Source organism: Propithecus coquereli, unplaced genomic scaffold (genome assembly GCF_000956105.1).
Source record: "Propithecus coquereli isolate 6110/MARCELLA unplaced genomic scaffold, Pcoq_1.0 Scaffold235, whole genome shotgun sequence".
In the NCBI taxonomy this organism is placed as follows: Eukaryota; Metazoa; Chordata; class Mammalia; order Primates; family Indriidae; genus Propithecus; species Propithecus coquereli.
The window spans coordinates 6476374-6490721 of record NW_012147897.1 but is presented as its reverse complement, the minus strand read 5'-3'; the positions used below and the strand labels follow the sequence as shown (position 1 = coordinate 6490721).

The following is a 14348-nucleotide window of genomic DNA, read 5'->3' as shown; positions in this document are numbered from 1 at the left end:
GCTCAGGCTGGTTTCGAACTCCTGAGCTCAAACAATCCGCCCGCCTCGGCCTCCCAGAGTGCTAGGATTACAGGCGTGAGCCACCGTGCCCGGCCGATTGTTTGGGTTTTTATTGTTAGTTTTGAGAGTTCTTTATATATTCTAGATACAAATCATTTCTTGGATATCTGGTTTGTAAATATTTTCTCCCAGTTTGTAGCTTATCTGTAGCATCTTCTTAACAGGGTCTTCCACAGAGCAAAAGTTTTTTTAATTCAATGGGGTCAGACTAATCAGTTTTTCCTTTTATTAGCATCAAGGCTGCGAACTCTTTGCTTAGCTCTAGATCTCAAAGATCTCAAAAAATAGGAATTTTTTCTAAAAGTTTTATATTTTTACATTATACTTTTAAGTCTGTGATGCATTTTGAGTCAGTTTATATAAAATGTGTAGTTTAAGTCAAGATTCTTTTTTGGGGGTGGGGGGCACCTGTAGCTGTCTAGCTGCTCCAGCATCATTTGTTGAAAAGACTATCCTCTGTTGCATTACTTTTGCATCTTTGTCAAAAATAATTTGGACATATTTTTGTGGTGGTATTTCTGGGTTTTCTGTTTTGTTCCCTTGATTTATGTATCTGTCCCTCTAAGACCACACTGTTTTTGACTTCTATAGCTGTATAATAAACCTCAATATTGGGTAGAGTGATTTCCTCTCACTGTATACTTTCCCCAGATTATTTTAGTTATTCTGGGGCTTTCCATATAAATTTTAGAATCATCTTGCCTAATTGTAAGGAAAAACCTTGTTAGGATTTTTATAGGACTTGCATTAAACTTACAGATCAGTTTGGGAATAATTGACATCTTTACTACGTTGAGTTTTTAATCCATGAACATATATGTCTCTCCATTTCTTTAAGTCATCTTTGATTACTTTCATCAGTATTTTGTAATTTTTATCATACAGATCGTGCACTTATTTTCTTGAGTTTATTCCTAGATATTTAGTTTTCTTTGGAATGATAGTTAAATGTTATTTTTAATTTTAGTTTCTACATATTACTTATTAACATTATAGAAATATGATTGGTTTTTGAGCTTTAGTTTCAAAAGATAAGAAGTAACTTTTTACTACTTTTTCATAATTTCATTTTTTAAACTTTATCTGTAGAATTGTCTCAGAGACAATTCTAACATACTGGGTAATCAACTGCCAGCATCCCTGTAAAGGAGGTATTATTATTATTTTACAGTTTATACATGGAGGCTAAGAACTTGCCAAGCTCTAATATATGGCAGAGCTGGGATTCAAACCTAGGCTTATACAGAGCAGTTTCCAATATACCCCGTACCATTTTAGGATTAAAAAAAAAAATCTGAAGGCACTTATATGGTGTGTTTTCTGAGAAATCGAATCCCTGAAAATGACAACTTGACTAGAATTACTAGGTATTCTTCCTATCTCTATACTGACATTTAGTACCTTGAGGAAAATTGGGTTTTATTGCCCCTGCTCAGTACTTATAAAAATTCTTTATATTTGAAATTTGAATTGTTCACCACATTGGTATTCATTTATGTATTTTTTCAATTAATATTTCTGGAGCCAGGTATTATGGTAGGTGCTGGAGGTACAGAGACAAATAGACAACAGTCTCTGTTTTCCATTTCCTTACAGTCAAGAAGACTGACAGGTGAGCAGATCGAAGGGGGTGGCAAATGCTTTGATGGAAGTATCAGTGCTGCTGCACAGTAGTGTGCCACAGCCAGCTCACACAGCTTGTGGAAGCCAGTTATTAAATACTCAGAAACTCCACAAATTGGTTTTACCAGTGGTAGCTTGCAGTTGGCTGTGGTAGGAGTATTTATTTATTTATTTATTTATTTTTGAGACAGAGTCTCACTGTGTTGCCTGGGCTAGAGTGCCGTGGCATCATCCTAGCTCACAGCAACCTCAAACTCCTGGGCTCAAGCAATCCTTCTGCCTCAGACTCCCGAGTAGCTGGGACTACAGGCATGCACCACCATGCCCGGCTAATTTTTTCTATATATTTTTAGTTGTCCAATTAATTTCTTTCTAATTTTAGTAGAGACGGGGTCTCGCTCTTGCTCAGGCTGGTCTCAAACTCCTGAGCTCAAACAATCCTCCCGCCTCGGCCTCCCAGAGTGCTAGGATTACAGGCGTGAGCCACCGCGCCCAGCCTGTAGGAGTATTTATACCATGGAAATTTGCAAATGTTGCAGGAGGGCTTTCCTTTTTCTTTTTTTCCCATTCTTTCATTTTTTTTTTTCTTTCTTTCTTTCTTTCTTTCTTTTTTATTACTCTCCCGTAGGATATCTAGTTTACCAGCATGCCACCGTTGCTACAGGAGCCGAGATACTAAATCCAGTCCTTTGTCTCATTGCACCATGAGCCCATTCTGTCACATCAAATCATGAATTGTCCCCAGACCAGCTGCTTCTGGTGATTTAGACAACAGCCTTTCACAAACATCATGGCTAGTCCTCTTTTAGATGATGAGAGTGAAATTGATTCTAAATCCCCTGTGGGTTCTGTTTTTGTTTCAGAGATTATAAAGCAGCCAACATCAAGATCAACTTATACATCGTCAATGAGCCTTGGCTTTTCTCACTGGCCTGGTGCTCCAGTATTAACTCAGTGACCACAGACAACATTGCGCTCCTGAGTCAGATTAATCACCCTCACTTCTTCATGGTGAGCTGGTTGTCTAGATTGTTCTTCCAAGCCTGGTACAATAGTGGTATAGGTCCCCCTACCCTATGTTGCCCACTGTGCAATCCCCTGGGAAGCTACTTAAGAGCACAGACTTCTATGAATATTGGAGATGTGGCATTTCCCATTCTCTCACCCAGATCCTTCTGTGATTTTTCAGGGGAAAATTATTATGGTTAGAATAATCAACATTTATTGAGTCCTTACAGTGTACTTTAGGTATATTATATAACTTAACCCTCTGAATTAGCCATTGTTATTATCCCCATGAAGAAACTGAAGCTCTGAGATATGATCTTATGATGTAGGATTCAGAATGAGGTCTGACTCCAGCATTTTGTTATTGCAGCCCCACCTTCCTAGAGGCATGGCAACAATGGACAATAGCAATGGGGCGGGGAGAGAAAACCAAGTGTACTTGACTCCAGAGTGAAAACTGTGTGTCCTGAACAAAAATGCTTTTGAAGAGGGCAGCCAGATCCAGTTGCCCAGCCTGGTTTCCTGTTCTTGCCCTTCTGTTGCTCACTGCCAGAGGCCTGGGGACCTGGGGACCAGTTTTACAATATCCCGGCTAAATCCCGTCACTTATTATCTGTAGAAGGAGCCCCAGCTAACCAGTTGCTGCTATAGAGTCCATTTTTCTTAGCTGTATAAAGAGCAGATTTCGCTGCGCGCGGTGGCTCACGCCTGTAATGCTAGCACTCTGGGAGGCCGAGGTGGGTGGATCGTTTGAGCTCCGAGTTTGAGACCAGCCTGAGCAAGAGTGAGACCTTGTCTGTACTAAAAATAGAAAGAAATTGGCTGGACAACTAAAAATATATAGAAAAAACTAGCCAGGCATGGTGGCGCATGCCTGTAGTCCCAGCTACTTGGGAGGCGGAGGCAGGAGGATCACTTGAGCCCAGTAGTTTGAGGTTGCTGTGAGCTAGGCTGACACCACGGCACTCTAGCTTGAGCAACAGAGCGAGACTCTGTCTCAAAAAAAAAAAAAAAAAAAGGTTGACTGGGTGGAGCACAATAGCAATAGCATATACAACAGAAGACAGTTTAATTTGCTGCATTGATTCTTTAAACCTGGTCTTTGAGCTAGGCTTTTCCCTGCCCCTGAATGAAATCTCTTAGGACACATAGCTTTTCCAGTCACTCTTAGATAAGTTTTAAAAGTTCACTTTTAGTCATCAGAAACCTTACTTCAGAATTAAAGTGTCCAGTCCAAAGTAGTAATAGCCCAAACTCCAAACTGCCTTGAAAGCTAAAGCTTTAGGCAGAGAAGCCTAAGTAGGGCGGGGTCTCAGTTTGCCTTCTTGATACCTCAACTCTCACTGGCCCTGGCTTCTGACCTGTTCAGGGTCAGGACCAGGAGAGAGAGGGGATTAGGGTCTAGGGCACAGTCTCATAGGGCCAGTACTGCATTAAATCCCTCTGCTAGAAATGTGAAATCGTTGACTCCTCCTTTCTCTGATGGCTTGAGCAGCTTTCTGGAGATGACCCTGAAGGGAACTTTTGATGGCAGGTCCCTCAGCACAGGTGAAGGCTTTCCACCCACCTGTCCCCATACAACACCCCTTCATATGTATACTACATATTTTTTAACATTTTGAAATTCAGTCATTATGAAAATGTGTAGTCTAGAAAGCAACACACCCCTGCATAATCCTCTCCCCCTCAATCAGTAATGTCTTAAAGTTGTCCCTTTGGTAGGTACATATTTATGTTTTTTCTGAAAGCATTTTTTCATTTTAATATTTGAGTTGATAAATTCATTTTGTTCAGGGATGTGGGGCCAGTATCCCACAGGCTTTCCGGGCAGCCCACACTCTGGAGTTAGACTATGCAGATTCAGATCTTGGCGGTGCCACTTGCTATGTGAACTTGGAAATATTAGTTAGCCTGTTTGTGCGTCAGTATTTTGGTGGTTTTTTCTGTTTTGTATTTTGTAAATTGGGAATAATAGTGCAATCGAAGCACTTTTATCCAACACAATCTGGCCTGATCATTGGTAATTGAGAAAGTGGGGAATCATAAAAAGAAGAGATATATACTCTGTCAGTAAGCCTTAAAAAAACCACTTAAATGCTTTAAAAAAAAAACTACCTAAAACTTAGTATCTTAAATATTTATTATGTCTCATATTTTGGATGATGGCTAAGTGGTTCTTTTGGTTTGGCTGAGCTGGGTGGTCTACGAGGGCCTCATTCATTTGTTTGGAGTCTCACCTGGGATGACTGGGGTCTCTCTTTATGTAGTCGCTCATCCTCAAGGAGGCTACCCTGTGTTCACCTGGTAGCAGTGGGTTCCCAGCAGCAAGAGAGGTCAAGCCCCAAAGCACACTCCTAGTGTTATGGTTGTTAATGTTCCATTGGCCAAAGGAAATCACATGGCCAAGTCCAGATTCAAGGTGGGTGAGAGACAGACTTCACCTCTTGTTAGGCTAAGAGGCACAACTAAGTCACATTGCATAGGGGCCTGCATGTATGGTTTGGAAGAAATTTTGTGGTCATTTTTATAAACAGTATGCCACACACATACCTCACACATTTTATTTTAATTTAAAATACTTATTCACCTTTTGACATAGAAATAGTCTTTTCTTTGAGGATACTTTAGCTGATTGAGTTCTACTTTCTCTTGGTTATTTAAACATCCAAATGAACTAGGAATGATTTCCAATTTTTGTTTTTGTTTTTTTTTTTGAGACAGAGTCTGGCTCTGTTTCCCTGGCTAGAGTGCCGTGGCGTCAGCCTAGCTCACAGCAACCTCAAACTCCTGGGCTCAAGTGATCTTCCTGCCTCAGCCTCCCGAGTAGCTGGGATTACAGGCATGCGCTACCATGCCTGGCTAATTTTTTCTATATATATTTTTTTAGTTGTCCAGATAATTTCTTTGTACTTTTAGTAGATACGGGGTCTCGCTCTTGCTCAGGCTGATCTTGAACTCCGGACCTTGAGCGATCCACCCGCCTCGGCCTCCCAGAGTGCTAGGATTACAGGCGTGAGCCACCGCGCCCAGCCCCAATTTTTGTTTTTTTAAAGCAGAACAAGAGCTTAAAGTCATTGAAAGAATCAATCTGAATGAGTAATTCACCTAGATTTTTATGGTCACCTTACCCCAATCTCTTACAGTGTTTCACCCACACCTAATCCAATTGCAGTTTATTTTTTAATGACCTATTCTGTCTTTGTTGAGTATAACAAAGAATTTGACTTAGTTTTCTTGAAAATGACATACCTTTTTTCAGATTTTACAGATTTAAGCAACATGTAATTACACTGCACAATTACAATAACAAATACAGTTGGCCTAAGCCATTTGGGGAACAAGGACGACTGATTCTTGGTGAACATTCAGCTCACCTGGAAGGCATCCTGGAGCAATCAGCAGACCACAGCATTAGTCAATAAGTTACCCAGAGGGGATTAAGAGCCTCAATTTGTTGGAAGTTGGTTAAGAGCTTCTACGAGTAGGGCTGTCGTGAGGATTAAATGTGAAATCACCCCTACTGTGCTTAGAACACTTGCCTGGCTCCTAGTAAATGTTCATTATTATCTCATTATCATGATAATTAGTATTGTTATTAATATTAATATTCAACCCAAGGAAGACCTTGGGATAGGGTGAAGAATGGCCTGAGAAAGAATAAAAAGTGTCAGCCCCAGTAGCATTAAGTGAAATTGGAAGGGGAGCAATGGAAGCAGAAAGGGAGGATCAAACAAGGGAATTAGAAAACTCACACATGAGGACCCAGGAGATGGAGTTCTGGGAAATAGGTGATTTGTGCAAGGAGCATAGAGGAGGGGGCATCGAGTAAGGGGGGATTATACTTCAGCATACTTAATCGAAGTGATTTAGAACGATGATTCCCAAGTGCTGGTTCACAGACTGGTTGCTTCAGCATCACCTGAGAAGCGTGTTAAAAAGGCAGAGATTCTCATTCCTTAGGACTTTGGTGAGACCCAGAAACCTGTATCACCAGGAGAGAGGGAGATTTGGCTGCACAGCCAGTTTGAGAAGCCATGCCATGAAAACGCAGGGCAGTAGAAGTCAAGAAACCTAGGCTGTAGTCTTGGGTCCAGAATAGACTTGCTGTGTGACTTCTCTGGGACTGCCTCTGACCGATGAAGGGTATACAGTGTTCTGTCCCTTGGAGAGCCCCCTGCATGTGCAAGGGTGACTATGTTTGAGAATGCCACATCAGTCAAGGTTCTTTCACCTGATCTCTTCCTCCAGTCCTGGCAGCAGAACAAGGGACTTGGTTCATGTGATATAAAGGGAGGATCAAACCAGGGAATTAGAAAACTCACACAACTTCTAACTGTAAAGTTCTTTCACTGTGGTTTGTTTTATGTTTTTGCAGACACCAAGGTTCTATATGTTCATGTGGATTTTCACGGATATTGTTTCTGCAGTTGTCATTTTTGTCATATTTTATATTCACTGGTAAGTATATGTTTGTAATTTCAACTGAAATTTACCAAAATAAAAGTAATAAATTGATTCTTATAGAAAATTGAGAAAAAACAGTTATACTCTTCCTGTAATCCAATATGGCAAAATGGGGTTTATGATCTGAACCTCTCATTTCTTCTCATACTGTCTGCGGCTCCTCACGCCCCTTTGACCTCCCCAACACAAGACAGCATTTTCAGGATAAGGACTCTCGCTGAAGCTTAGTCAAGCCTGTTACTATGGATTCAGTGTGGAGCAGTTGGGAGAGGACAGAGGTTGAAGATTATCCAGAACAACTGCCTCCATCTTCCTACCTTCCATGAAATTAGACATAGCAGGGTACTGTGCAAAGAGCAAGTTCACAAACCAGGAAGACTGGGTTTTAGCTCTGGTTTTGCCCCCTTAGTTGCTGGTGACCCTGGGAAAATCACTGCCCCTTTCTGGGCCAGAGTCTTTTTATCTGTCCAAGAAAATGACATTTGAGAATCCTTGCAGCCAAATGCTACAGGATTGCAAATTTCAAGGTGGAGGAGGGAAGGAACATCCTGGAAGAGGAATGTTAGAGGATACCATGGTTCTTTAGATGCCATCATTTCTCGATTTGTGATGTATCCTTTAAAGAGGGAAAGCTCAACCCCTCAGCATAAGTAAAAATGTGACTGGATAATGCTGCCTTTCTGGTCACTGCCTTGGATGATTGCCTTTTTTAGAAGGAGTCTGTGAGTTCACGAATGGTCTGCTTCCTTGCAGGCGGAGAGGGATCACAAAAGCAAAATTGTTCCGAAGCTCCACCATTATCTCAGGTAAAGTCAGAGGTCTAGCCCACTCCTGTCTCTCCATCCCTACCCATTGCTTCCAAGAGACATGGTCTGCTTTTCGTGTCTGACAAGAGCTGAGGGAGTCTGGGACGTTGTAGGGAGGCACTGGGGCAAGTACAGGCTGGGCACAGATTCTGGAGGACCCTTTACATCAGGCTTCAGATATTAGGCTTCATCCTCTAAGCAGTGAGATCCCTCGGAAGATTTCAAGCGTGGGTGTTATTTGTTCACTTATTCATGTATCAAACAGTTATTGAGTACTCACTTTGTACCAGACACTTAGAAAGGGGCTGGAGATAACTGAAAGCTGTCTCTCGAGGGTGGCTCAAGAGAGAGGAGTGTGACCTAAGAGAGAGGAGGGCTGGCCCACAGAGAGCAGTGAGTAACAGGCAAAAGTATAGCAGTTGACACCATGGGGCCAGGCATTTAAGTCCAGGACAGTAGCTTCCATGCCCATTAGGGCTGAAGGTGCTTTATGGGGCTTCATTTGTGGTATATTGGAGGCTGGAGGAAGAAAACTTTAGAAGTCTTGGAATGCTAGACAAGAGTCTAGTCTCTGCATATCAGCAATCAGAAGATGGCAAATGAGTTTCACATAAGGAAGCGATATGGTTAGATTTCTGTGTAAAGGGATGGAAAAATGTTTATTTAGCAGAATAACTCAGGGGCTGAGGAAGTGAAATAGGCCCAGTAAGGGAAGGAAAGCTAGAGTTTATCTTTAGAGGATTATGGGGATAATCACACAGTTGAGCTAGTTATTTTGGAAGCCTATGCAAGTCAAAGGGAAAACCAGTGAGGAGGCAGAAGACTGTGCATTATGGGGTAGAATTTCCTTCCATAGCTCCTGGAGCCTTAAGTAAAGTTGGTACAGTTACACAATCATGAGTTAATTTAATTTCTTGTGGACAGTGGTGAAGATCCTGAGATTCCATTTACTAGCTGACAGATGGTTGAATTGATACAGCACTTAGGGTTGTAGGAAGGGACTCACAGGGACCATGAAAAAATAAGTTTAGAAATTTGAACAAATTAAATGGTCTTTCATATGAAACTGAAGGTTTAAGCCAAGTTCACCCAAATCTCAATGTGGCAGGGAGATCTCAGATAACTCCAAGTTACGTGGATGTTAAGAGGATCACTCAACTGGCTATGATAAGAAGTCTGAAGGCTATATTCCAGTTATGTTATGATTATCAGCAGTCGTGCTAGTAAGCTAGGTCTGCCATAACAAAATACCATAGATTGGGTGGCTTGAACAACAGAAATTTATTTTCTCACAATTCTGGAGGCTGAAAGTCCAAGATAAAGGTGCTGCAAATTTGGTGAAGACCCCTAGTGAGGGCTGTCTTTATAGACAGCTGCCTTCTCACTGTGTCCTCACGTGGCCTTTCCTCTGTGTGTGCTTGGGGAGGGAGAGCTGACTGCTCTCACTTTCTCTTCTGATGAGGACCCCATTCCTGTTGGATAAGGGCCCGATCCTTATGACCTCATTTAACCTTAATTATCTCTTTAAAGGCCTTATATCCAAAAACAGTCACATTGAGGGTTAGGGCTTTGACATATGAATTTGGGTGGGGGGAAGGGCACATAATTCAGCCTATAACAGTAATCCAGCCAAGAAATGACTAGAAATGGAAATAGTGAGGAAAAAAACATGGATAGGAGAGAAGTTTTGAAGGTAAGTTTGAAGAACTATATAAATTTGGATAAAGGAAGTGGCTATCATGCCTTAGAAAAAATAGTTCACTTCACCTCACCCCCTATCATGTTGAAATGGTGATAAGAAAGTAAGGTGAGTAGAAAATAAATTAAGAGTTTTCTCTATTTTTAAGAGTTATTAGTTGCTTGTTACAGAAACTAGTTTTGCCTGATCTAAGCAGAAAGAAAATATATTGAAAGGCTATTTGGGTACCTCCAAGAGACACCTAGAAGGTTCAGGACTACGTTTAGAATCAGGGAAGGAAGAAGGAAGACCAGAGAAGCCAGGACCTCAGCCATGACCACAGCCAGATCCATTCAGATTGAGGATAATGGAGCCTCATACACTAAACACAGAGTGCCACATCTTGCACCACAACCACCCCCAGGATGGGCATGTCCTGCTATACCTGCTCATGCCACATCCACCACCAGAAGGCATTCATTGCCTCTCTAGCCTGTGAGTATATTTTTCAGCAATTTGAAGGAGTCAGTCCTTTGTCTTCTGTCTTACATAGTTTCATATGCAAAGTCATCAATTTTCTTACCTTTGTTCCTCTGTTTGTAATATGTATGTTTTTAATATGTAATATGTCTTCTCTGGCTGCTTTTTAAGATTATTCTTTTATTACTGGTTTTCAGTAGTTTGATTAGGGTTTAACTTAGTGTGTGGGTGTTGGGGGCTGTGTGTGAGAGAGAAAGAGAGAGAAACTGTCCTGCTTAGAGATTTGCTGAAAATATTAGATTTGTCAGAGTATAACTTTCATCAAATTGGACAAATTTTCAGCATTTATTCAAATATTTTTCTGCCCCTACCCACTTTTGCTTTCTGGGATTCCAGTTACACAGATGTTAGACAGTATGATATTATTCCATAGGTAACAGAGACTGTTCATTTTTATTTTTAGCCTATTTATTTGTTTCACTTTGGATAGATTCTATTGCTATGTATATTCATTTTTCATTGCTATATAAAAACTTATTAATGCCTCAAACCTAGAAGCTTGAAACAACACAAATCTATCTCACAGGCATAGGTTAGACAGGTCCTTTGCCTAGAGTCTTAGCAGGCTAAAATCAGGTATCAGTTGGGGCTGCAGTCTCATCTGAGGTTTAGTGTCCTCTTCCAAGCTCACTGGTTGTTAGGAGAATTTAGTTCCTCTAGTTTTTTGTGTTTTTTTAAAGCATGGAATGAAGTTTATTGAGGAAGGACAACATAGATTTATAGAGCAAGAGCAAGATATAGGTTTACAGAGTAAGAACAAGATACGTTCGCCACAGAACAGTGAAGAGATTCCTCTGTCATAACAAAAAGGCCAGTTCTTCTAGTTGTAGGACTGTGAAGTCATCCTTATTTTCTTGATGGCTGTTGGCAAGGTTTTGCTCTGAGCTGCTAGAGGCCACCCTCAGGTCCTAGCCACGTGGTCCTCACAACATGGTAGCTTACTATTCACAGCCAAAAAGAGGATATCTCTCCAGTCTGCTACGATGAAGTCTGAAGTAATGTAATGTAATCATGGGAGTAACTATCCCATAACCTTTGCTATCTTAATATAATATAACCTAATCAAGGGGGGGTAACTGTCCTATCATATTTACAAGTCTCATCTCACTCGAGGGAAGGGGATTATACAAGGGATATATAGCAAAGATCGGGAATCTTAAGGGCTATCATAGAATTTTGCCTCCCATACTATATCTTCAACTTCACTGATCTTCTGTAATGTCTAATCTGCTGTTAATTTCAACCAGTGAAATTTTTATTTCAAATATTTTTCATCTCTAGAACTTGCATTGGGTTCTTTTTTATATCTCCCTTTTCTCTCCTCATTGTGTTCATGTCACTTTTAAATATATGAACGTAGTTATAATAGTTGTTTTAATATCCTTGTTTGCTAGTTTCATCATTTCTGTTATTTCTAGGCCCATTTCTACTAACTCAATCTTCTGGATGTGGATCATATTTTCCTGATTCTTAGTATGTCTAGTATCTGCCATTATTTACCATATTATAAATTTTAAAATATTTACTGATTCATTTAAAAATAATTTTTAAAACCATTTATGTATAACATAAATACCAGTTTTTGAAAAATGACTTTTATAAAACAAAAATATAGAAATTATTTTACATTTTTACAAATCTCTCTAATGTCTGGATTAATAGATGACAAGAATTCTCATATCTGCTTCTGCATTCAGTCTCTTGCACTATCACCCATCATGTGGCCACTGGAAAATTGATGAGAGAATGAGAATATCAAATAACATATTAATATTATTATGGAAATAATTTGGGCCTCATGGACCACCCCTGAAAGGGTCTCAGAGACCTCCAGAGGTCCTTAAATGACACTTTGAGAACTGCTGATATAAATTTTCACATTTATCAGCAAAATGATATATATATTACAGATGATTGCAGGATCTCACTAGAAGTTTTTCAGTTTTATCAGCCTTTGATGAAAAGCTTGACTATAAATATCCAAGAAACTCAAGATAGTTGGAGTAAGATGAACTTAAACCCACACCAGGACATATTAGAATAAAACTGTCAGAAGACAAAGAGATGCAGGAAATAAGAAACAAGAAAACCTTTAAGGCATGTAGAAAACAAGTAGCAAAATTATAGAAGTAAATTTCTCCTTAATAATTACTTTAAATGTAAATGGATTAAATTCTCAAATCAAAAGATAGAGTTTGGCAGAATGGATTAAAAAACACAATCCAACTATATGCTGTCTATAAGAGACTCATTTTAAATCTGAAGACCCAAATTAAAAGTGAAAAAATGGAAAAAGATATTCCATGCAAATAGTAACCAAGAGAGCAGGGCTGGATATACTAACATCAGAGAAAATAGACTTTAATCAGAAAAGCCGTCATAAGGGAAGATACATGACTGATCACTGAAAACTATAAAACTTTACTGAAAGAAAAAGATTCAAATGAAGCAATATGTTTATGAATTAGAAAACCTAATGTCGTAAAGATACTGTCATGAGATTGACCTACAATTCAAATCCAGTAAAAATCCCCTTTCTCCTATGAAGCTGACAAAAAATGAAGCTCATGTGCACAGCTGTTTCTTCCAGACTGAATTATATTCAGGTCAAAAATAACTTTGAGGTAGGTAAACTCACAGCTAATGGATGCGGAGTGCACTGTATGAGGGAAGGGCATGCTTGTAGCCCTGGCTTGGGTAAGGCAAAGGCATTATATGTAACCAAAATGTTTGTACCCCCATAATATTCTGAAATAAAAAAATAAAAACTTTGATCATCTGTAACTAAAAATAAAAAATTCTAAGCAAAAATAATAATAATAACTTTGAGTTCTGGGCTTGCTTCTTTGGATTGTTTATTCTATATTTTGGCCCAGTTTCTCACTATATTATAAACTCTTAGATAATTTAAATACGTTTTCTTGTTTTTGTATATCATCTGATTTTTAATTTGTCTTTGGTGAAAGGATTGGTCTCAGTTTCCTAGCTCTATTACTAGAAGTCTCTACCATTTATTGTTTTCTATCAGTAAGACAAAAATTATTTATTGAGCACTTACTGTGTGAGAGATAGTTTTGAACACTGTGTACGTAGTAGCAAGGAAGACAAAGTCTCTGCCCTTAAAAATCCCCCATTTTAACTGAGGATATGTTTATTTTTCTATTTAAACTAATTTGAAACCAGTGGTTGTAAAATACATGAACTTTAAGCAAATATCAGTCCCTGCCTTCTGAGGACTTCCATGGTGAGCTAGAGCATCACATAGTAGACTCTTAAACCCCAGCCCTAGGCTGAGTTGGAGGGCCATAATAAACTTTGCACAAAGTGTAAGATGGAGAGGAGAGCTTTGAGGAAAGACCCTAAGAGGATAAGTGAAGGGCTGACATTTGAGAGATGACTTGGATTTCACACATGACTGGCAGAGAGTGGAAAAGTGACATTTGAGGAATTTGTGTTTGTGTCTTTTCTATCCCACAGCTTCTAACAGTACAAGCCAAAGTGAGCATCAGGGAACTTCTCACTTATCCATGAAGGCACCCGCCCGAGTTGTGGAAAGTCCTTGGACCTTAGCGGCCCTCAAACCAGCTTTAAACAAGAGCACAGATAAATACCCAGATGCTTCTCATTTTTGTGTAGCTTCCAAGAAACCAGCACCTTTCAAGAACACTGTTGCACCTCTGAAACCTTCCAAACATGACATTCAGCCACCAGCACCTACTAAGGTCTTTGAATTCACCCAAGCACCCAGCTGGGAGGCCACCAACGATGCCACCCTTCAAGCTACATTGCCTGCCTTGAAGGTGGATAAACCAACAGTGCCCTCTGTAAAGGCTCCCCATCCTGAAACAAGAGACCCCCAAGAGACCTCCACGGATGGATCTTCCCAAGAAAGCTATGTAACTGTATATTCTACCACGTCCGACATATCCTCCAATGGGATGTCTTCAAAGAAGAATTAGCCACACCTCTCCCCCTTCTTCCTCTTCCTCTCCGTGCGTAAAGGGGGTGGTTGTGGGGAGTGGTTAATAAAGGTATGCAGCAGGGCCACTGAGGCTCTCGGGAACCATTCTGGTCCAGCCTTTCTATCGTGAATGCATCTCAAGGGCGTAGGCCAGGGGAAAACAGTTGTGTGTGGTCTTAGAACTGGAGCTGGCTGTTCTCTGGGTATT

At 40.1% G+C, this 14348-nt stretch overlaps 1 protein-coding gene across 1 annotated transcript in view; it reads left to right on the top strand.

Moving 5' to 3' along the window:
- GDPD4 (glycerophosphodiester phosphodiesterase domain containing 4) overlaps window positions 1–14138 on the top strand; it is an 85076-nt gene extending 70938 nt beyond the window's left edge. The window contains exons 13-17 of the mRNA XM_012645580.1: window positions 2547–2694; window positions 7067–7149; window positions 7909–7961; window positions 10941–10944; window positions 13667–14138. Of these exons, the coding sequence (XP_012501034.1) occupies window positions 2547–2694; window positions 7067–7149; window positions 7909–7961; window positions 10941–10944; window positions 13667–14138 (760 nt within the window). The remainder of the gene's footprint in view (window positions 1–2546; window positions 2695–7066; window positions 7150–7908; window positions 7962–10940; window positions 10945–13666) is intronic.
- Window positions 14139–14348: the final 210 nt, after the last annotated feature.